The 22,693-nt window shown below is 30.4% G+C and overlaps 6 protein-coding genes across 10 annotated transcripts; 2 read left to right on the top strand and 4 right to left on the bottom strand.

Annotated features, from left to right (window-relative positions):
* Positions 1-3,296: 3,296 nt before the first annotated feature.
* Positions 3,297-5,872, bottom strand: LOC128390879 (microtubule-associated protein RP/EB family member 1-like). 2 transcript variants are annotated; one of them, XM_053350652.1, is made up of 4 exons: positions 5,619-5,872; positions 5,347-5,517; positions 4,536-4,681; positions 3,297-4,294 (listed from the first exon to the last, which is right to left on the bottom strand). In XM_053350652.1, exons 2-4 carry the CDS (start codon positions 5,489-5,491, stop codon positions 3,653-3,655), a joined length of 933 nt encoding a protein of 310 aa, XP_053206627.1. In that variant the 5' UTR covers positions 5,492-5,517; positions 5,619-5,872; the 3' UTR covers positions 3,297-3,652. The 2 variants fall into 2 exon arrangements, with proteins under 2 accessions (XP_053206627.1, XP_053206628.1); XM_053350653.1 differs by having other exon boundaries at positions 3,297-4,291.
* Positions 5,873-6,655: 783 nt separating this feature from the next.
* Positions 6,656-7,864, bottom strand: LOC128390881 (uncharacterized). 2 transcript variants are annotated; one of them, XM_053350655.1, is made up of 2 exons: positions 7,708-7,864; positions 6,656-7,470 (listed from the first exon to the last, which is right to left on the bottom strand). In XM_053350655.1, the coding sequence occupies exon 2, from the start codon at positions 7,451-7,453 to the stop codon at positions 7,022-7,024; it is 432 nt and encodes a 143-aa protein (XP_053206630.1). In that variant the 5' UTR covers positions 7,454-7,470; positions 7,708-7,864; the 3' UTR covers positions 6,656-7,021. The 2 variants fall into 2 exon arrangements, with proteins under 2 accessions (XP_053206630.1, XP_053206631.1); XM_053350656.1 differs by having other exon boundaries at positions 7,577-7,717.
* Positions 7,865-8,773: 909 nt separating this feature from the next.
* Positions 8,774-14,745, bottom strand: LOC128390899 (myb-like protein A). 2 transcript variants are annotated; one of them, XM_053350682.1, is made up of 5 exons: positions 13,980-14,745; positions 13,687-13,749; positions 12,507-13,061; positions 10,864-11,824; positions 8,774-9,202 (listed from the first exon to the last, which is right to left on the bottom strand). In XM_053350682.1, exons 1-5 carry the CDS (start codon positions 14,124-14,126, stop codon positions 9,189-9,191), a joined length of 1,740 nt encoding a protein of 579 aa, XP_053206657.1. In that variant the 5' UTR covers positions 14,127-14,745; the 3' UTR covers positions 8,774-9,188. The 2 variants fall into 2 exon arrangements, with proteins under 2 accessions (XP_053206657.1, XP_053206656.1); XM_053350681.1 differs by lacking the exon at positions 8,774-9,202 and having other exon boundaries at positions 10,485-11,824.
* A 691-nt stretch (positions 14,746-15,436) lies between these two features.
* On the top strand, positions 15,437-17,632 carry LOC128390909 (uncharacterized). The gene has a single exon (XM_053350691.1). It carries the CDS (start codon positions 16,047-16,049, stop codon positions 17,211-17,213), a length of 1,167 nt encoding a protein of 388 aa, XP_053206666.1. The 5' UTR covers positions 15,437-16,046; the 3' UTR covers positions 17,214-17,632.
* Positions 17,633-17,766: 134 nt separating this feature from the next.
* On the top strand, positions 17,767-20,241 carry LOC128390911 (AP-3 complex subunit sigma-2-like). 2 transcript variants are annotated; one of them, XM_053350694.1, is made up of 7 exons: positions 17,767-17,927; positions 18,081-18,175; positions 18,293-18,404; positions 18,499-18,570; positions 18,647-18,754; positions 18,849-19,013; positions 19,114-20,241. In XM_053350694.1, the coding sequence occupies exons 1-6, from the start codon at positions 17,859-17,861 to the stop codon at positions 18,966-18,968; spliced, it is 576 nt and encodes a 191-aa protein (XP_053206669.1). In that variant the 5' UTR covers positions 17,767-17,858; the 3' UTR covers positions 18,969-19,013; positions 19,114-20,241. The 2 variants fall into 2 exon arrangements, with proteins under 2 accessions (XP_053206669.1, XP_053206668.1); XM_053350693.1 differs by having other exon boundaries at positions 18,849-20,241.
* Positions 19,043-20,273, bottom strand: LOC128390912 (LYR motif-containing protein 2-like). The gene is made up of 3 exons (XM_053350695.1): positions 20,129-20,273; positions 19,913-20,053; positions 19,043-19,797 (listed from the first exon to the last, which is right to left on the bottom strand). Exons 1-3 carry the CDS (start codon positions 20,156-20,158, stop codon positions 19,672-19,674), a joined length of 297 nt encoding a protein of 98 aa, XP_053206670.1. The 5' UTR covers positions 20,159-20,273; the 3' UTR covers positions 19,043-19,671.
* Positions 20,274-22,693: the final 2,420 nt, after the last annotated feature.

Below are 22,693 nucleotides of genomic sequence, written 5' to 3'. Positions count from 1 at the left end.
TAATCAATTAACTGTCTTACCAATGATAACCACTTGCCGACACAATAATAAACTTTAATTGTTGCCTAATGCTAAACAATTAACAATCTGATTTTACAACATTTAATAATCACTATTGAGTAATTAATTAATCGCTCATTAACCTTTAATAGTCCTTAATTAGGTTCGTTGGTAGATAATTGTTCAAATCGTTAATGATAACAATTAGAACTTTTTTGTTTCTAATCAATCAAATTAAACTTTTAATTTGAATATATAATATTGATGACATCATCTAATTGTCAATTGATAATTGTTGTTAAAAGGATTAAGATGTTACTTACAATTAAGTAATCAAAGGAGTGATTAAAATTTCTGGAGATTTATGATTAATTAGATTCTCGTAAATACCTTTAACTTTGTAACGACTAATTGTTTACAGTAATTAATACAAACTACAGACAATGATCAGTGACAACGTTAATTGTTAATTGTTATCCAGGTAAATTACTAATTATCATAAGCAAACAATTAGCCCTCTTAAGGTGACAAAGTGATTTAAATATTAATGAAGTAAAACACAAGGTAAACATAAGACATCAAATGTTTAATTGTCCTCGACAATTAGCAACAATTTACTATTTCTAGTTGGAATAGTTAAGAAAATGTTTCACAATTAATATACTAAATGTTGTCAGACAAACAATTAAGGAGAAATTAACTAATTGTAGTTTCCTTTTTAAACTTTTTGATTCTTCTTCAATCTCTATTAATCAATCGAAGCAAAAAAAAACTAATTTAATGATCACAACAAGATAATCATATTTACTTAATAAACAAATACGACAGCAAGTTAATGATGAGACAACAATTAATTAATTCATATCTTAATCATAATCAGCATCATTCTAATAATAATAATAACAATTAAGTTGAGAAAACATCAATAACAATTTAAACTTCCGGAGATAATCAAAGTTTTACAAAAAATTTTCTTTCCTTTTCTAATAATTGTAATAGAGAGTAAACTAAATTAACTCAAGCCAATCAGGTCACAATTAAGTTAATTGTGATGATAATAATAAGAAAAACACCTGAAGCTATTTAGAAACGATCATTATTATTGATATTATTATTATTATTTGATTTCTTTTATTATATCAATAGCGTTAATTTTATTTCCATAGATTAGCCAACAATTAACCTAACAATGAATTGTAAGTAATCATAATAATCAGTTGATAATGATCAAGAATCACCAACCGTTTAATTGTATATATGAAAAACTTTCATTCGGATTCAGAACTTTTTTTTCAAACTCTTTAGTATTTCTTACCTTTGGTGTTGGAAATGTTTTTCTCACTTTTCCCTCCCACCTCTGACTCGCTTATATGATTATTGATGATGATGATGATGAGGATGATAAAAAAAACACTATGATATTAATAGCAGAATTGAGAGAGAGAGAGAGAGAGAGAGAAAAAAGTTATCGTCATTTTGGCTTAAGAAAAATAAAGATGAAAGATTATCATGGTTGAGAGATTAACATAGTCAATCCATATCCGTTCAACTTGAACTTGACTTTCACTCTGCTTATCATCATCATCTTCATCAGATGATAACAAATATCATCTTTTACTTGTCTTCTTGTCTCTCTATTGATACTAATCTCTACTTGCTACTCCGATGATCACACTAATAATCTGGTTGTGGGTTAAATTGTTACCACTCCTAGTTCAGTGTTTCTAGAGGGTGGAAATCATTGTCACTCTCTCTCTCTCTCTCTCTGTCTTTATGTCAACTTTTTCCACCTCCGAAAGAAAGAGAAAGTTAAAGAGAGAGAGAGAGAGAGAGAGAGAGAGAGAGAGAGAGAGGAGAAGAAAAAATTTCATGGAAAATCGTTCTGAGCAAATTCTCAATATTCTGAATCTTTTTCTCAGATTTTTTTTATCTCTTTTATATCTCATTTGTTTTTCCCTCTCATGAGTTTCATCAATTTTCTGGATTCAGTTTCGCTTTTTTCTCATTGATCTGTGTGTATATCAGGCTGATTAATTCATGATTACCTTGAAATTTGATTGAATCATGAGATGATCATTTGAACAGATTTGATTATTATTACGTTCTCGATTTAGCTTTGATACATTGTAATTGTTGTTAGTTAGTTGATTGTGTGTGTGTGTATTTCAATTTCAAGTTTTTCTTATACTCAGCCATAAACTTACCCACTCTGTTCAGGCAAATGAACTGAACAGTTTATGTAATCATCATATTATCTAATGATAATTATTATATTAGATTGTTGTTACCTTGAAAATTAAGTTAACTATCAAAAGGAATACAAACTTTTCAATTGATTATTGAATTGGTTGAGAGAAAAGTTTTTTTTGATGAATGACTTTTACTGATTTATTTTAATCATCATCTTTATATCTTAACAATCAAAAAGTTGATCCTTTAATTATCATGATCAAATTTAAATCATTCCGATTGCAGGATTCATATTAATAAGAAAATCTTTTTAAATTGTTTCCATTGAAATTTTTTTTTCTTTTCTCACTAATCCTTTTTTTCCCCTTTTTCCTTATTATTATTGTTAAATTCAATAGAATTTAATTTACTTTCTATTAACATGATGAGTTGAGAAATTTATTTATAATTATTATGTTAAATTGTTAACAATTAAATTTTCTAAAACTTAATCAAACATTTGAAACTTTTTTTTTTGCGAAAAAAATTAAGCTCCTAGCGACATCTATGATCACTTTTCTTAACTAAAAGTAACTTGATTTTCATCAAAAGTTGAACAATTAAAAGTTGAACAATTAAATTTACAAAACAAGTTAATTGTCAGAATAATAATCTTCCCTTTGATAAGCCTAATTGTTAAAAATCAAATTGTAACAAAAGAAAAAAAAAGAAAATCAATTGTCATGATCAATTGTTTGCCTTGATTGTAAATTGTTTCCATTGGTTTGATTGAACAATTTAATCATTTGGTCAAATTAAATCTACGAATAGATTGTGGAAATTAAATTATTCAATAGACAATCAATGGAAAACGATTGGTGAGAGGAGCAATTGAATTAACAGATTAACCGAATGGATTAACATTCACAATTAACCAAATTGTTACAAGATAAAGATCAAGTGAATTCCATCTGTTTACCTTAATTGTCCCTCATCATGATGTTGATTGAGAATTAATTTAAATTAATTGAGTAAAAATCTAAGTAAAAGAGAAAGAGAGAAATAAGTTAATTATTCATATGAAAGTTAAATCATCGGGAAAAAGCGGGCTCGAGAATTGATTAAAATTTAGATTGTTTGTTTTTCTTTAATAGAATCAATTGTATATATTGTTAGGATGAGTAAATTTAATGACGTAAAATTAATTGCCATTGATGCTTGATAACATTTTCATTTGCTTAATTCCGATGATAATGTAAGAGAGAGATAGAGAAAGTTAATTACTTATTCAGAGAGAAAGGAGGGATAACGGGAATGGAGAGAGAAATTTTGTCAAATTGTTGACTGAAAAAGTAAAAGAGAATCAGTAATTAATCGTGTTTTCTTTAAACTTGATTGTTCACCTTTTTTGTTTTGTGAGACTATCGTTGGGATCTTTTTTTTGTGTTTGTGTAATTTAAATTGTATGTTTGATTGCAGTTAATTAATATTCATCTAGAGCACCTTCAGCTGCAGTTCGAGGCTCTTCGGCACCTTCTTCGGGAACCGCGAATCCCTCCTCGGTGGCATATAGAATATTCAAGATCTTTTCAATTAGAACGGATTTTTCTTCATCCTCATTCTCCGTGGTTCCTTGGCAAAGAACTTCAATATCACGTAATTTACCATAATAAAAGTCTCTCTCTCTTTCCAAACTATCAATAGTTAATTTAAGGTTACTCATTTGTCCTTCAACCTCTTCCAATCGAGGATCAATATCATTATTATGGTCATTGTTATGAGCCCCTCGAACCAGTGCTGGTCGAGCACCAGGATTACGAGTAGGTGTTGGTCTTGATTGGACTGGTCCTGTTCGGCTTACAGGTTTACTAGCTGCGGCAACAGCGGTGGTTGCACTTGCTCGAGGCTGAAGAGGCATTCGACTGGGCATTGTAAAGCTACTATTAGAAGATTGTAAATTACCACCGGCTGAAACACCCGAACCAATGGGAATACCACCTCGAGCTTCTAATGGTGAATATTCTCGGCCATCATAATTGGCATCGAAAAATTTTTTAAACCATTGTAAGAATTCAAAGTTATCTTGGAATCGACCTTTAACCAAACGATTGATCGGAATTTCCTGCTTAAAGTGAGAAAGTTGTCATGAGCAATAAAAAGAAAACAGAAAATTCAGTTACATGCATTAAGAGAAGAGAAAAGAAAACGAAATAATAATAATCGAATAGTATAATCATAATGTAATAAAGAAAAAGATATAAATATAAAAGAACCTTCAAAATTGAAAGGGTATAAGAACTGATATAACGAGAAATGAATACGCATTTTTTTTTTGATTGACGTCTCATGTCAAAGTGAATACGTACCTTGTCACATCCGACTTTTTTGAAAGCCGCTTGGACAAGTTTAAAATTTTGGATATATTCATGTTCCAAAAGGGTTCGGAATTTAATCTTTTTCAGGGCAATTGTTCCAGGGAACAAGAGATCCATAAACTGTGCATATGCAGCTCCTGATACAAAAAATGGCGAGAAGGAAAAAAAGACAATTATTATTATTATTGGAGAGAGAACGAGAAAATTAATTTCTCAGACAATGTTGTTCTGTTTAACGAGTCATTAATTACGTCTGGTTAAATTGTCAATACCAATTGAAACCTTTTCTACCCTAAAGACCCTGAAAAATACACCATATCATGATAATGGTGATGATGATGATGATGATTAAATTGTGACAGCATAATTAGAAAAGGAAGTGTTGAGGTTGACAATTTAAAAAGGCAAGAAGACGTAGACAGTAACACAAGGAACAAATGAGCTATGAAAAAATGGGTAATACGTTAACAAGAATTGCAAACGAAACCCGAAGCTGAGTAAAGGGGTTTCAAGAAGTAGGGGTTACATAAGGTAAGAAAAGGATGATGAAGAAACAAAAAGGAATAGAAAGGTGAGATAAAGAAAACCAGAGAAAGAGAAAGAAGAATAAAAAAGAAGGTGTAAACAAGGAAGAAGAACAAGAGGTGAGAGGAGAGAGAGAGAGAGAGAGAGAGAGAGAGAGAGAGAGAGAGAAAGAAAGAGATGGTGGAAAGAGGAAGAGTTTGGGTGAGGTAAAGGAGAAGGATGAGTAATTGGATAGAAAATTAAAAAAGAAGAGAATAAAAAAAAGAATAGAACAAACCAGAGCAAAGTTCTTCAATCTTTTTATAGCTGGATTGAAGGCTGTCATTGACCCAACCCAGCATTTCATGACGACTAAGATTTTCAGTGGTGCACGATGTTGCATATACATTGACACACTGGTAAGATCCTTGAATTTCTGTCATTGTGATGGTGATGAGGGATGATTTTTCTACCGGTATTGAAAGAAGAAGAAACAAAAAGATGAAATATTTTCCGAGAGAAGATGCTGTTCCAAAGAAACACACAAATAGAGAGAGAAAATGTTAATACCTATTGGGTGTTAAGAGACAGAGAGAATAAAAAAATAGACACAATTTAGAAGTTGAATTTAGAAAGAGGTGAAAATAGAAGAAGAGATTAATTCTGTTCAATCAAGATAATTGTCAATAAGCTTTTTCGATTTACAACAGTTAGATGATTAACAGATTAACAGGAAGGTGAAATAAAAAGAAAACGTTACACTTTAAGGGCAAATGATTTAAGAATCAAGATGAAAAAAGATGATGATGATTCTCAAAGAGCCGAAAACCTTAAAAAGAACAAACGTGATATACCAGTTGTTTTCTATTCCGATAGGTGTCGCTCTTTTTTAGAATTTTTCTTTTCTATTTTGTTTTGATTTTTATTCTATTCTTTTTTTGTTTTCTTTCCAATTTATTGATTATTCTTTAATTGTTATTGTGTAATTTATTTCGACGCTTGACCAATTTAATGATTTTCTTTTGAATATTATTGATTCTTTTCTATCCTGTGTGTCCTTTCTGTTTCCATTTTCTTTCTTTATGACTTATTGGTAATGATTTTGGTCTTTTAAATTGTCACGATTTTGGATTCAAAAGGATTTGGAACGATATTTAATTGTTGCTGTTGTTGTTTTTTTCTTACATTTTTCTTGTTGTGTCATCGTGTTAATTAATTATGTCTTTTAGGTTTGCGGTTATTCGTTTCTTTAGGTCCTATTTTCCTCCAATCAGCCAGCCTACTGCTGAATTGTGGTATGGTAGAGCTAAAAAGCTCTATCTTTTCACTGCCTTTAACATTGCTGGTTACGCTCTTTATGCTAATTTTATAAAAGATCGAGGGGAAGCTTATTCCGTTGATGAACCTTATATGCACAGGATGATGCGAATTATGGACTTGGGAAATGCTACCGTTATTAATTATGGTCGCGGTGGGAAAACGGAAAAATATGAGATTAGTACAGATGAATTGAATCGGGCGTACGCGGAAAAGAAACAACAGATTTTTGAAAAATATTCTGTTTAAAATGTAACTGTAACTATCATGCAGAATTTAGACAAAAATCATTGTAATTAAATTAGTTGACGTTTATTGTGATATTTCACTTCAATCAAGTGAAAATTTTATTTGACATCTTAATTTTTGATATGCAGAAAATTTAAATTAAAACAAATAATCTGGTTTGTTTTCAAAATGATCTTTTCTTATTCTTATTCTTAGAGCTAATCAACTATTTAAGAGACAACAATTTAGTTCTGAAAGATGTTAAACATTTATGGTTATATAGTTTGAGAAAGAAAACATATAACCATCAACACAATTAACGAAATTTTGTTTCGATAATTGGACATACGTTATTAGCGTTTACATAATTTTTTTTTGTTTCTTTTTCTCGTGAATTTTACAATTTACAATAATCTCCCAATTAAAATCTATTCACTTGACTCGTCTCTCCAGTTAAGATCAGTAATATCTAATGGTGGTGAGTACCAGAAGATTTTAGGATGCGAGACAAATACACCAACAGAGATGAGAAAGAAAACAATTCCAATAGCAAGTTGCTTATTGTAAGCCGATTGAACTTCAGCATAATGTTCAGCCCATGAGCCACTTGGAACTGGAAATTCATTTAAAGTTGCAGGCCAAAATTCCCTTGGTACACCATGTAGAGTATGATGATGATCTTTAGCAATCTTTTCAGGGTCTAAAGTGTAGGGATCTGGTGAATGATGAGCAGGAATCAAAGCAACACCAGACGGATGCCATTTAGCATAAGGATTAGCATAATGAGCGGATCGATTTGAATTTACCAAAGCTCGGTAAACATGACGAGAGGTAACCAAAGATAATCGACTAAACAACATTGTATCTGCAACAATACCTAATAAAAAAAAAGAACAACAAAAATTAAAAAGAAGAAACAAAAAAAACAAAATCTATATTAAAGGAAAGTCTTAAATAGAAAAGAGGAAAAAACAAAAATCAACCTTAAGCCTCACAAAGAAAAATTGATTAAACCAATTGATGGAAATTTACTTATCAACTTAAACTAATTATTCCACAATCTTATACAGTTAAATTATCTAAATTTACAAGAATAATTAAAATTAATACTTACAATTAATTAATAAACAAACAATTAATTCACTTGATTTGTAAAGGACTTCAAAGGACAAACTGTTTTCTCAATCAACCAAAATAAGAACCAGAAAATTTTGGAAAAGCGCCAAATTTGAATGGAGAACCCGAAAATTGGAAAACCGATTAATCCAATTAATTGAGCTAAATTAAATTGACAATTTAATCTTTTAATTACTATCAACTAGATCAAATGTATTCATCGTGAAAAAAAATCATTTATTGTCTATTGGAAATAAGGAAAAATGAATTTTATCAATTGTTGTATTTTAATTTTGAAACTTTGAAATTGTCATTTGATTTTTTATTAGTTTTAATTACTTAATCAATTGTTAATCAATTTTCATCTTTGATTTTGAGACAATTTATATATATATAATCATTTGAACAATTAATGATTAAGTTAATTGTGATTCCTGCATAGACAGAATTGATAATTTGTTTTCAATTAAATTATTGGGAAAATCAAATGAAGCAAAATGAAAACAATTAAATAATTAAATTACAATCAATTAATTATTATACTTGTGATTAATTTGAATATATTAATAACAATTAATAATAATAATAGTTAAATGAAACAACATGATTAACTTAAATTAGAAATTAAAATTAATCAATAACATTGATTTTCCAATTTAACTTTTTTACAATGAAACAATTTCTTTTTTTTTTTGGCACAAATGATTATCAAATTAGTTAATTGTTATAACAGTTTATGTAACAATTAGTTGTATATAATAGTAATCAGAGTTAACGATTAACAATTAAAGGAATAACAAAAAATTAAGATTGGAATTGGAGTTTCAAACAATAGTGAGAACAAAAAAAAAGTTAATTATTTACAATTAGAAATTGGATTGAAATTAAATTTGGAAGATTTTGTAAATTATATTTTAACAATTTAGCTTTTTAAATAATTAATCTGAATTGATTTAATTCTGATTAGATTTCAATATATAATTGATTCAGTTTTGATCTGATGGACTGAGATAGATTTTAATTGTTGAGTTATAATTTTCAATTTCAATTTCATGATTAATTAATTGTTTTCGTTGTTGTAATAATACAATAATTATGTTTTAATTATTATTAAAGTTTGTTAATTTGGTTCTAATTGAGAGGTTGATATATATATATTGATTAATATATTAATTGAATTACTCCAATTAATTGATTAGTTGATTTTTGTTGACAAAAGTTGTAGTTGATTTTTCAGTTTACATTTACAGGAGGTTTTGATTAGTTAATTGTTATTGTTTTGTTTGTTGTAAATTATGATGATACTGTGATAATGATGATATTTGACAGTAATTTATCAGAGTAATTAAGTTAATCATTGGCACAAGGACCAGAAAGAATTAAAAATCATTCGTTAATTGTTAATTTCCATTACAGGATCTTATCGTTGTCTCCATTGGTTTTATCATCTCTGGTTTCAAATTAATTCTTTGTCGCGATTTAGATTTGAATCACTGAAATTAATAGGGCAAAGGAAATAAAGAGAGAGGATCGTGGATGATGATGATGATGATAAGGATGATAAGGATGAGGATGAGGAGGAGATGAGGATCAAAATTGATGAGGATTTTGGATATTTGACATTTTTTTGGGCAAATTTCAGGCAGCATCATGTTGTCATTAAAACGAATGAGAATTTAGAATAAGAAAAAGATTATTATCGAATTGATTATTTCGAGTTCGTTAGTTGAATGAGTCGATGATGATGATGATGATGATGAAGATAGAAATCGATTCATTGATTAGTAGAAATCGATCCTTACAATTGGTCTAATCTATTAGAGGAAAGAAGTTAAGAAAGACCAAAAAACAGGAAAAAGAATTGAATTTTTGTTTTCTATTGCTTTTATAATATTGTTACACAACAATTAACTAACAATATTGTTGATTATTATATGTTAATCATGTTCCCATTTTTTGATTGCTTTATATTATATGGATTTAATATCCTCTCAATGTTGAAATTGAAACCAATTGAATGACTGGGAGTGAAAGTTATCTGTTCTGTTATATTTTATTTTTTTGATAATATGATTAACCACCAATAGAGATGAAGACAATTTAAATTTTGCCTTCAATTTAAGGTTAATTTAAAGATATGTTTAAGGTTACATTGATTACTAAATTTGATATTTATCACCACTCGTTTGTTGGTTAATTGTTGATCATTAATCTTTTCATTAATTACTTTTTCATTCATCATGAAAATTAGATTCAATTGTTTCATCTGATTTGTAAACTGTAAACCTAAATTATTGTTATGATTGTGATAGAAAATAATTAAATCTATTAGCAAAATATTATAACAGTTAATTGTCAACAAGATTAATTGATTATTGTGCTGATCAAGCTAATAATTAAGTTTACACTGATTAATGTGATTTGAAACTATTAATAACATTACTTTTAAGTATCTAAGTACAATACAATTGATATGATTAAAATGATTAATCAGCAAAGTTAATCAACTATTTGTTAAAATACTTGATCATTAAATCAAGACAATTGAAAGGATTGAGCAATTGAAATGAATTCCTGATTTTCATTGGATTATTGTATTAATATAAAAAAAAGGCTGATTCTCAATTGTTTTGGAAACGGAAACCGGATACAAACTCATCAACTCTATGAATTAGTAGATAGCAGATATTGAAGATCGATATGAATATGAAACAATCTGATGAAAGTTTCATCATGAAAAAAAGAGATTAAATTTCCAAGAGACTGAATCAACAATGAACAAGGGAAAAGGGTTAATCAAGGCACTAACATTGAAGTATCTGATTATTATGAGTTGTTATTGCATCATGAGAACCAATTTTTCCTACTCCCACATCAAATTCAATTGTAATTGTAACAATTAATCGGATAATAATTCCAAATAAATAGATGATAGAATCAAGAATGGGAATCAAAGGGAAAGATTAAGGTTAAAGTTGAGAGTCTCATCTATAAATAAATAGGAATCATAGTTAATTTGAAATTGATTGTTAAATGAAAGGGAAAATATTATGAATATATTGATGGTTGAATTGTTAATAATTGATGATTGGGTTTGTTGATTGATGGTTGATATTAATCATTCAATTGACTAACTAATGACTTCTCCATTTACCCTTGAGGACCAAATTTTTGGCTCTAGCAAAAGCATTTGAAAGCTTGGAGTTGTGATTATTTGGTGACAATTTGGCTGATTGTGAAGTGTCCAGTAAGTGTTTCATTGAATCACGTCGGGAATCATTTTCATTTAGATTCATTGATCCTCCATTGATTAGCTTATTCTCATCATTATCATCATCATTAACTTCATGATAATTGGATGATTTACTTTTATCTTCTTGTTTCATATCTTCATTGACACTCTGAGCATTTAGATATTGACTCTCATTACAATCATTATCTTCCTCATCTTCATCTTCATCTTCGTCATCATCATCATCATCATTGTCGTCGTCATCATCATCGAGAATATTATCATCTTCATCATTCCCATAATCGCAATTGTCACTTGATTGTTTCCTTTTTGATCGATAATAGTAATCATATGATGATGAACTTTTCTCATTCTGTAAGGATGAACTTTTCTGACGAGTAATTTCATGATCGGAACTGTTGTTATTATTATCTTCATGCCATTCGTCTTTCTCATCGATCGGTAATAGTAATGAAGTAGGTCGACCGGAAGGCACATAATGACCTCTCCTCCGTCGATGAGCTAATCGATGGCGTCTCTTCCGGTTGATCTGGAATTGCCATGGATTGGGAGCTGTTGGACAGAGAGGTGTAAAAGATGATGATGTTGTTGGTGTCAAGGAAACTGGTGAAGACAAGGATTGTTGATTCCGTGATAGATTATTGGTTGACCCTGAGGTAGATAATGGAGATGATAAAGTTGCTGGAGTAATTGATGGACTTAGAAATGTCTTTGATGATGATGATGATGATGGAGTGGATGGTGAACCTCGTACTGAACCTGAATTATTGATTCCGCCATCATTTCCGTTCAAATTGTTATGTTTATTGAAGCAATGTTTATGAAGAACACATCCTGACCCAAGGTTAAGGTCAGTTTTTGACTAGATAATTGGAACGATGAAAAGAAAAGAGAATGAAAAATTAGCATCATTATTATTAAAGGTCATCAAGTGAAGATAATGAATACACAATGAACAAGAGAAAAGTTCTGATTATTAGAAAGTGTCAAGAATAACAGGAAAACAATGAAAGTTAATTGTTCGGAAGGAGAAAAATAGTAATCAAAATTTAGTCTAAAACACAATTAACTTGACAAAATTGGACAATAATAATGAAACAATGGACAACCAAGTGAGCTAATTGAATTGACCATTGGTCAACCAAATTGATAAGGTTACCATGATTACTATTATTATTATTATTATCATCATAATTATTATTAATTCTGTTACTTTTTGATTCTCAGAAGTTTCTGGTTGATGCATTTTCATGGTTCGCTAATTGTGACTCAAAAATAGAGATGATAACAATTAGTGTCTACATATTGATATGACGGACATTGATCGGTTCACAATTAAGAGATAATTACATTTTGTTTAGTGGCCTGCAGATAATTAGAGTGATGAAATATATTTAGATTAATCTGATTAGTGATATATGTGAGTAAAAAGTAATTATCAATATTATTGAAAAGGAAAGAGGTCAAACTAAATCTATATAATTTTCTCAATGAGATTATTATTATTGATTTGTGTTAGTATTAATAATCAATTGGTTACTTACCTCAACTGTTGGTGTACTGACAATCGGTGACGGTGTATTTGGGATTGGGCTTTGACCTGTAACCTCGTAGCCGAAAGAGTCATAGTTACGAGCCCAAACGGCTCGTTGTTCGCGAAAAATTTCGGTCACCGGGGAAACTGGACTAGTCGCTGGTGAGATAAAAAATGGATTATTGCCTAAGGGTGAATTGAGAGATGTCGAACTGGAAATTGGTGTAGTTACTGGTGAGATTTTCACAGTTTTACTGGAAGGTGATGAAGATGAAGATGAAGATGACGAGAGTGAAGAGGAAGAAGATGACCTATGATGGTGGTGATGATGATGACCTGCGGTCACTGCAGCGACATGACTTCTCAATACAGTTCCAGTGTCGATTCCTCCTTGGCTGGTTTGCTTTAATCTCAATATTTTCGCGCGACAAATGACACACCTCAAGGGAAGTAGCCGCTGGCTAACGGCCACTTGGATCGTTTTAACGAAACATTTCCGACAAACAACTCGATGACCACAAGGAAATGTTTGCATCGTTGCTTTGGCACTTATGCAAATGACACACTTAATATAAATAAGAGAAGAAGAAGAAAAGAAAGAAAAAAAAGCGAAAAAATGATCAATATATAATTACAACATTCTAATCAAATTAATTGACTTTACAACGATTTTCAGTCCATCAACAAGAAGAGTTTAGTTGCTACTCATCAATCATTTCAATCAGTTAATTGTAACACAATTGTCAACTCATTTCTACTCAATTGGTCATCTTATTGGTCAATACTTGTCTCAAGGATAGAGAAACAAATCTCTACCCCTTTTTGGTTATAATTTAAAAGCTTTGGACAATCAATAGTCCAGAAAGAAAATTTATCAATCAATTGACTTTGATAACAATTAACTCTCTCTCACCATCAATACAACTTGATAACAATTACACTTGACAATCTAAATAATAATCCAACTGTTAATCCATCAGTTGGTCAACAATCAACCATCACAATATTAATTGTTATCGTAAAACATTTCAATTAACTCATCATAATGATAACAATGTTTGTAGATATCCAAAAACTGATAATCTGATTGATTAATTGGTTTACAATTAAAGGTTGAAAGTAATATCCAAGCAGTAGAAATGAAAGATTGGATTATGATAAAGTTAATTATCGGTAATTAGTTAACTTACCTCTTCGTCAGGCGTTGAAGCCAATTCTGAATCATGTTCTTCAAGTTTATTCAACAATTTATCCTGAACAGAAAATAATATCAAAAGACAATTGAGACACACCCAAGTTATATCAAAATCTATAAATTGATTTTGTTTCCAACATTCTTACAACATTCATGTAAAAGTTCATGGGGTTTTCCATGGATTATTTCATTCAAAGAAGGAAGATTAATTGTTGGAATTGTTTTTCTTATTCGAAAGCATTTTGGTTGGTAGAAGAAGGAAAACAAATTAAGTTTACTTTGACTTACGATTTTATGGTTAAGATGGGAGAGCTCTTTCTCGGTGATCTTTTTCCTATTCGATTCCTGTTGTTGTCTTTTGAATTGGTGAAATTTACAAACAAGAAACATGGTGGGAAAGAATGAGGAAAGAATATCGATAAATTTGTCCGGCATTAAATGACCAATTGAAAGGGTTTTTTGCTTCTCGATGGAAATTGAGATTTATTGTATATTCTAGATATTCCCCAGTGATTTAGATGGTTTTGCTCCCGAATCAAGAGTCGACTCTGAGAGAATAATCTTCAACTGAACTGTTTGGACACAATGAGAATATCAGATTATTCAGGAAATGGCAGTTTCTTCATATATATATGTCACAATTTTCCCTCAGAATTCAATGACTATTATAATGAAGGTTTTTCCATTATTATTATATTTTATGTGAAAGAACAATAAGTTTGCACAAGAGAAAGAAAGAAAAAAGTTAACCTTTTCATTGATATACAATGGGAGAAAATGTAAAACATGAAAATGATGATATGATGATGAGAGAGAGAGAGAGAAACACCAAGTTGAACTTGAATATGAATTTAGGTTAATTTTTGTTGGGCTCTAAAAGTTACAAATTTATTTATCGATCACTACAATTGGAAACTAATTTGGTTAGTTGAGACACTAGAGAAACATATTGATTAGTATATTCTGATTGGATAGAGTTTAGATTGTGAGAATTGAACAGAAAATTAACCGTTAGAATTGAGAGATTATCAAAGAATCAGATCATAAGGTTGATAGTGAGGAGTTCTTACTCCAAGAGAGTAAAATCGAGGAAATAACAAGAGAAACCAACAGATGGCGCTGCGAATTTCTATCAATCGAAAACCAGTTTTTCTTCAATGAGATTCTAAAAATAGATCGACTATTTAGAGAAATTGAAACGCCATCTCTTGGCTTACAGTCGAATTCGATTGTTAAGTCGATTAAAAGTCGACTCAAGTGAATTTCGATCGGCTTAAAGTTGAATTGATCGATCAACCGAAACGTCAACCTAATTGAACTAATTTCTAAGTCCAATTTTCGATGAATGAAAGAAGAGAAGATCAAAGTGATAATCGAACCTTTGGATTGAATTGGTACGAAGGTTGAGTTCTTTTCGCAAATCGAAAAAAGTGATTGTGAACTTTGGTTGGAACAAAAAAAAACGAAAATTAATTTTGTTCGTTTTATTGTGTCAACATTTTCGCTTCAATAACTTTCCCCTTTTCCCGTCGAATTGACTCAAGTCGAAAAGTGTAAAATTCGGCTGATTCTCAGTTGATCTTCTTTCGACTGACTGACTAACCGAATCGACTGGATTCGCTTTTTCTGTGAGTATCTTATTGTTACTCTTTGTTGATTTCTCTTCTCTCTCATTTGTCCTTTCCTTGTCTTTCCCTTTCTCTTTCCCTTTCTTTTCATCTCTCTCTCTCTCTCTCTCTCTCTCTCTCTCACTTGATTCTCTCTCATTATTGTGTCTCAATTGCTTCCTTTTATAATTGTAGCAGTTTAATTGTCATTATCTCTCATTTTATCCCTGCCTTCATATTGAAGCTTTTAGATCAATCGTTTTAACGACTCAATTGTTTTCAATTCAATTTTAACAGTAACATTTTTTTTCCTCTCTCGTTTTCTGTTTGTATTTTTTTTTCTTTTTTAGAAAATTGTTCTATTCTACTGTGTGGATTTTTGTTCTTTTCTGTGGTTTATCCAGTTTCAAGACCTGTTTTTTTTCTTCCGCTTTTTTCTAAAGATTGTTGTAAACTCGTATCGCCATTTTCTTCTTTTTACCCTCAAACCTTTGGCTCTATTTGAGAGGATTAGTTATCTTGATGGTTTACCTTCTATTTTGGCTTACCTTTAATCTCTCATTTGGAATCCAATAATCATCAACCTGGTGACCACCAATTAATTCCTGTTGACCAGTTTTCTTTCTCTTTCTCTTTTCTTTTGTTTTTTTTTGTTAGTTTGTTTCTCTTTCAGCATCTTTCCAACTGTACGTTTGTTCATTCAAGGCCTGACTATTTGATTTCTGCTTCTTGGAAAGAAAATTTAAATATGGATCAAGGTCATCACATTTCTACCCGACCCGTGTCGTCATTTTTTATGAGTGAACCAGTCAACCCTTCACCTTTTGGATCATCTTCATTGTCCACTGCATCACCATATTCTTCCTTCTTTGGATCAGCATCTTCAAGCTCAAAATCACAGACTATTTCTTTTCCGTCTCATTCTTCGTCACCATTTGGCTCATCTGCATCATCATCATTCTCTTCATGTTCATCCTTTCCTTCATCTTCTTCAACAACTTCGTCATCTTTCTTCTCAAATGACCAATCATTTTCGAATGGATCAAATTCATTTTCTTCAGCACCCTTTTCCTCCGTATCTCCATTAATATCTCCCTTTGGCTCCAATTCAGCCAATTGTTCAGTTGCTGGATTTGCATCATCATCATCATCATCATCGTCTGGAGCATCTTCAACTTCATCAAACTCATCGACATCTCCAACATCCTCATCAACAACCCGCCTGAAACATTGGAAAGGTCGAGATCACGTTAAAGATTCACCAGCCAATATGCTAAAAAATAGACGAGATGAATTCGTGGCCAAATTTCGTGGTATTGATCTTTCAGATGATTACGAGGGAGAAGATCCTGGCGCTAATGATCCTGAATGGTCATGGGATGCGATGTGTAACCAACAATGGGACCTCTCGAAATCAGCGCCAAAAGAGACTATTCCCTGGTATGTTTTCGACGATAGTTTAACTTGGGATGAATTCTTAGAACTAAGTGAAAGAGATCGAATCGCTTCCGGTAAATGTAAACCACCACCATCGCCCCCAAGAAATGAGATCATGAAAGATATTGACGATGATTCAATCGATGAGAAAGAAGCTGATCCTTGGCTTGTTAAAACCGAGATTCTCATTGAGCCCCTTATAAACATCAACGATCCACATACCATGTTATGCGCTTATTGTAAACAATATGCCCTTCAAAAAACCGCGACCACTAAGCTAACCTGTTCAAATTGTGACTATTATCATACGATTAATCTTGGGGTCACAATTAATCTACTTAAACAACGGATGCTTGAATCTCTCAATCAACATAAGGCCAATTGTTCAGCCAATTTTTCCAGCTACACAGTCTCCTCAGGGGACATTATTCTTGTCTGTGAAACCTGTGATAAAATATACAACATCTTCAAAGACTAATTAACCACCACAACCATCATTGAACATATCATATCAACAATCAATTTCAAGCTTCTTCTTGTACCATTAATTATCTTCCGTTCCTCATTCTCATTTCCTGACACTTTTTCGTCTCATTTTTTTTTTCTCAATTCACTTTCATCCCTTTTATATATTTCGATATTATTATTATTATTATTATTATTTAGATCAATTGACCAATTCGCCATCACCTTTATCTCCCTCTCTCTCTCTTTCTCTACATGTCCACTGATAATTTTTTTTCTACTTCTAAAATCAACTAATCATCATTATCATCACATCTTCATTCAAGTGTCTTAACAACTTATTATTATTTAGCAAACAAACCATAAAAAAATGGTAGAAATCTAATCAACAATTATTTCGATCAATAAACTTTAATTAATTTAAAAAAATAACCTTGTTATTAAGCTTTTTCCTCTTCCGACTATTTAAACTCCAATTCTAATTGTTGACAATTAATGAAAAGAAAAAAAATCCAAATATTAGTAACTAATTGTTCTACTAGATGTCACTACATTCGCTTCTCCAAAATGACAACATTGAATTTTTTTTTTCTTTCATTTTAATTTTTTGGTTTCTCTCCAATTTTTTTATGATTTTATTTCTTTTGATTAGTTAATTATGATTAAAGCTATTCTAGTGTTCAACAATTATGGTAAACCTCGTTTAACCAAATTCTATCATCACTATGTAAGTATTTATTAAATTGTTCCAATTGTTGAGATTGAATTGGTTTTAGCTTTTTTGGTTTATGGATTTTTCTTTGTTTACTTTTATTTAAATTGAACAATTTGATTGTTATTTTCAATTTAATCTTAATTGTAATGTTATTTTTTTCTATAGCCTGAGGATGTGCAACAACAAATTGTCCAGGAAACATTTCAATTAGTATCTAAACGTGATGATTCGGTGGTTTGTAATTTCTTAGAGGGTGGAAGGTAAAGAATTTCATTTTTATTCTATTCTCTTTGAGCTTGATTGCAAATTCTATTCTATTCTAATGATTTGTTTTATTTTAATTTTTTTTTTCTATTTTTGTTTTACAATTTTTACAGTTTAATCGGTGGATCTGATTATCGATTGATTTATCGTCATTATGCTACTCTTTATTTCGTCTTTTGTGTAGACTCTTCAGAGAGTGAATTGGGTATTCTTGATTTAATTCAGGTTTGTGTTGATTGTTATTCAATCTTGATAGATGAATTATTAATAATCTAATAAATTGATTACTATTCTGTTTTTTATTTATCTGCCTCTCTAGGTTTTCGTTGAAACTCTTGATAAGTGTTTTGAAAATGTTTGTGAACTTGATCTGATTTTCCATGTTGATAAGGTAATTCTATAGAAAATGGCATTTTTTTTTCTTCTCTCATTTCTAATCTATTTCTCTCTATCTCTCTTTATTTAAGGTACATCATATTCTTAATGAATTAGTGATGGGAGGTATGGTTTTGGAAACAAATGCCAATGAGATTTTATTGCGAATTGAAGAGCAAACTAAATTAGAGAAACAAGAGGTCAGTAATGGAGTGGAAACAATTTGCTCTAAATTGGTTCATCCCTTTTAGAAGCGTTAATTTTGATGACAATTATCTTTTTATATTTTTCTAGGCTGGACTAGCAACAGCTCCAGCAAGAGCAGTTTCTGCTGTTAAGAATATGAATATACCTCAACAAATAAAGGATATGAAATTACCTGATCTACCAAATATTAGTGGATTGAAGTTTTAAAAATATCTTTTTCACTTTCTTTGATTGTTTTTCCCTTTTCCATTGGTAATTTGTTGATTTTTTTTCTTACACACACACACACACACATTTAATTGATACTTATAAAATAATTTCTCCCACTGGTTAATTGTTGTACGACAAAAAGGTTCACACTTGACCCATCCAAGTGAAAGCAGAAAAAGAAAAAGAAAAAGTGAAAGTTTGAACCCAATGATCATGAAGAACTGGTCATTTCGTTAATTCATTTAACAATTTAATCATGGATCAAATTACCAAGTGTTTTACGGGTTCACTATCAATTCGATGACGATAAAAGAAATGGCCTCAAGTTTATTGGAAACTTGAATTCTTACGAAACAATCGACTTGATCCAAGAATATCATTTCGTTCTTAGCGTTTTTCTTTACGATCTTCATGTTTGACTTAACTAATTGTTGATGTTTAATTTGTTGGACAAATGATCTTCTATCCTCGTCTATTCAAATGTTATAATCTTTGATTAATCGGACACCGATAATTGTTATCACCATCATCTATCAAGATACAGAGTTTATCTCATTTGTATCTTACAAATATTACACAACATTTTGTCCATTGAGAATCCATCCAGTTAAAGGAGAAAATTAAATTATATCCAAGTAATAAATTAATATTTATCTACATAAATATTACTTATTGAATGTTTGTTAACAATCACAGTTAATCAACTTTTCATATCCTTATTGTTAATTTGAAATTTCTTGAATCCACTGGACGCAGGCATTGAAATGGAAACTTGTAACTCTCTCAAAGCCAATCTACCTCGAGATAAATGCATTCTGATCACTTCCTGTTGGAATTAAAAATTGATAACAATTAACACAATTTTATTAGAAATAACAATTGGTTAATACTATGGAAAAGTCTTTCTCTTGGTCTCCTTGGGATTAAATTGGACTATTTACCTCATCTTTTACACTCTTGTTCAGTTGGAAATCTTGGCGAATCCATTGTTTCAATTCATTCTTACTTTTAATATCGTTAATTGGGTTAATTGTTCGGAGAAAATCTCGATAAAGGTCCATCACTTGACTTCTAAGAATAAACTGAAACACAAAAAGATTCACCAAATTAACAGAATTACTTCTTGTATCACTTATGGAATATCACAGAATACATACTCTAGATAATGACAGAGTCTCTTTAACCATGGTTATTGATAATTGAGAAGGTAACAACAATTAAGAAAGAAAAATTAAATAAATCAAAGATTAAAGGAGAGAGAGAAAAACAAAATCAAAGCAAAAAAATGGAAAATGGAAAAACTGAACCAATGAAGAAAAGGAAATCAATCAGCAAAATAAAATTCCATCAAGAGAGTAATCGAAGATTGAAAATTAAACTTAATTGTAAAAAATAGAAATTAAATAATTGAAAAATATAAAAGAAAATAATTAACTAACCAATAAATTGATTAGAAAATAATTTCTATCAAAAAATTTTTCTTCCAAATGTAAACATACAGAGATTGTCACTTATTCTCACCAAGAGATGGCAGCACATGTTAGAATTTAATTTATTCTAAATTTGGAGAAAAAAATTTTCTTTTTTTAAATCAACAGGTTAACAACTTTCCAATTAATTTGATTATAATTTTTCAATTAGATTGCAATTTAAACAATTTCCACTGAATTTATTTTCATTTTATTCCACCAATTAGTAGCCACTAATTGGAAAACATTTTTGGACCAAATGTCAGCTAATTACTGGTAAGTTTTGAATATCGTTTGAAAAGCCGGATCTTGAGGTGATGGTTGGTGATGATGGTCAAGTTACTCTTCTCACTCTCTCACTCTCTCTTTCTCTTTTTTTTCTAATTCTCTTCCCTTTTCCACCTCCTATAGCTAAACTAACTACATGTTACAAACTGGATAGCAAAAAGGCATCATCAACTTACAGCCATTCACTCAAATGGGAATTGGAAAGTTACATTGATGGTGGACACCTTATGGAGATTTGCTGATACAACAGATTTATAACTAAACCAAGTAAAGCCCAAGGACTCATTTGCTTTTTTTTTCTTTCTCTTTTCTTCTTTTGATGGCCTAGCCAATTACAATGAACTCTACGGCTTACACACCCACCACACCATTGCCAACCCAGACTAATGAATATTGGCCATGAAATACATCATAAATTACTTGTTTAGCCTGATGATGATGATGACAGTTTCCCCCAGTTGATGACTATTTACGCTCAAAGTCTTAAAGTGATAAAAATCTGGTTGGGGTGTTAATCCCACCATGATAGCCGATGAAGAAGAAAGCAAAAAGAAAGAAAAAGAAGAGGAAAAAATAAGACTAAAACAAGCATCTATACCTGAAGAAATACCTTTACAAAAAGTTAGTAATAATCAACATAGAGCTTTAGAACGTTACACCCAAGTTAAGACAACATTCAACATCAATTCTTCAATACTTCTTCCTGAATTCAAGGTAAACCTTTGACTACAAAAAGGAAGAAACAAAAAAGTATTTGAGTCAAACAAAACAAAAACAAAAGACAAATAATTTACTTGTAACAAAAATGACAATTTCCACAAGACTTACTTATTACCCACACAATGTCATCTTAAACCCTACAGATTAACTAAAGATCATTTGGAAAACCAATCAATGGAATCAAGTATTAGTTTATCAAATACCCTTGGGTGACAAACATGTAACATGTTACAAGGAACGAGACGATAAAAGCCAAAAATTGAAACATTTCTACCAACCAAAAGGATGGGAATACGATAATACAAATAATATACAGTTTCTGTTACAATTCTAAAACAATCAAACCATGACAGATAATTTGAGTTACACATTTAACTTGGTAAAAAAAATCAACAATCAACGGATCCATTTAATTAGCATTTTCAACCTTTTCCATGACAACGCTAATTTATTCCCATCCAAATGTTTACATGTTAACAATCAGTGTTTCTTACCTTTTACATGCCACCCCGATAACTATAAACAATCACCCACAGCTCTTCCGTTTTCACGACCATCATCATCATCATCATCATCATCATCATCATCACACTCAAAGAAAGAGCAGAAAGAGAAAGGAAAGAAAAAAAAATATTACAACCTCCAAATGATCATCATATTACCTGTAACTTGTTACTCTTCCGAGGAGGTACCATAAAATAGCCCCTTTTATGCACCTTGATTTGGAGAAAGGTTATGACTTGGAAGGAGGAATAATATTGAAACATTTTGCTAATTGATGAATCAACTGATTAACCAACATAAAGTATCAACATTTAAACGGTAAGAATCAAATTTAATTCAGTTAAAATTTCATTGAGAAAAACAAATGATTGACCAAACCTATATAACTATGAATCTACTTTAACCATGATTGTGTTGGCCTTTTGTATCGTCAAATTGATTGATTAATTCATCTACCATCATTTTAATTTACCATCAGTCTAATTATTTGAATGACCTTTCACTAATCACTAATCAAAATTTAACTTTAATTGTCCTATCTTTTTACAATCTAACGATCATAGTTATTACCTCTATTTGAGTATCTTGTTACATTATATCCAATAGAATATAGAAAGTTTCAACTTTCGTAAATCTTGTTAATCCAGTGATCAAATAATATTATACTTTTGATAAATTGTTTACAATTGATAGTTGATTAATTGATGAATTGAATTTTGATTAGTTGATCAAATGAAGTCA

This window comes from Panonychus citri, unplaced genomic scaffold (genome assembly GCF_014898815.1).
Source record: "Panonychus citri isolate SS breed McGregor unplaced genomic scaffold, ASM1489881v1 Contig00130, whole genome shotgun sequence".
In the NCBI taxonomy this organism is placed as follows: domain Eukaryota; kingdom Metazoa; phylum Arthropoda; class Arachnida; order Trombidiformes; family Tetranychidae; genus Panonychus; species Panonychus citri.
The sequence above is the reverse complement of the archived record's forward strand: the minus strand, read 5'-3'. Positions and strand labels throughout refer to the sequence as shown.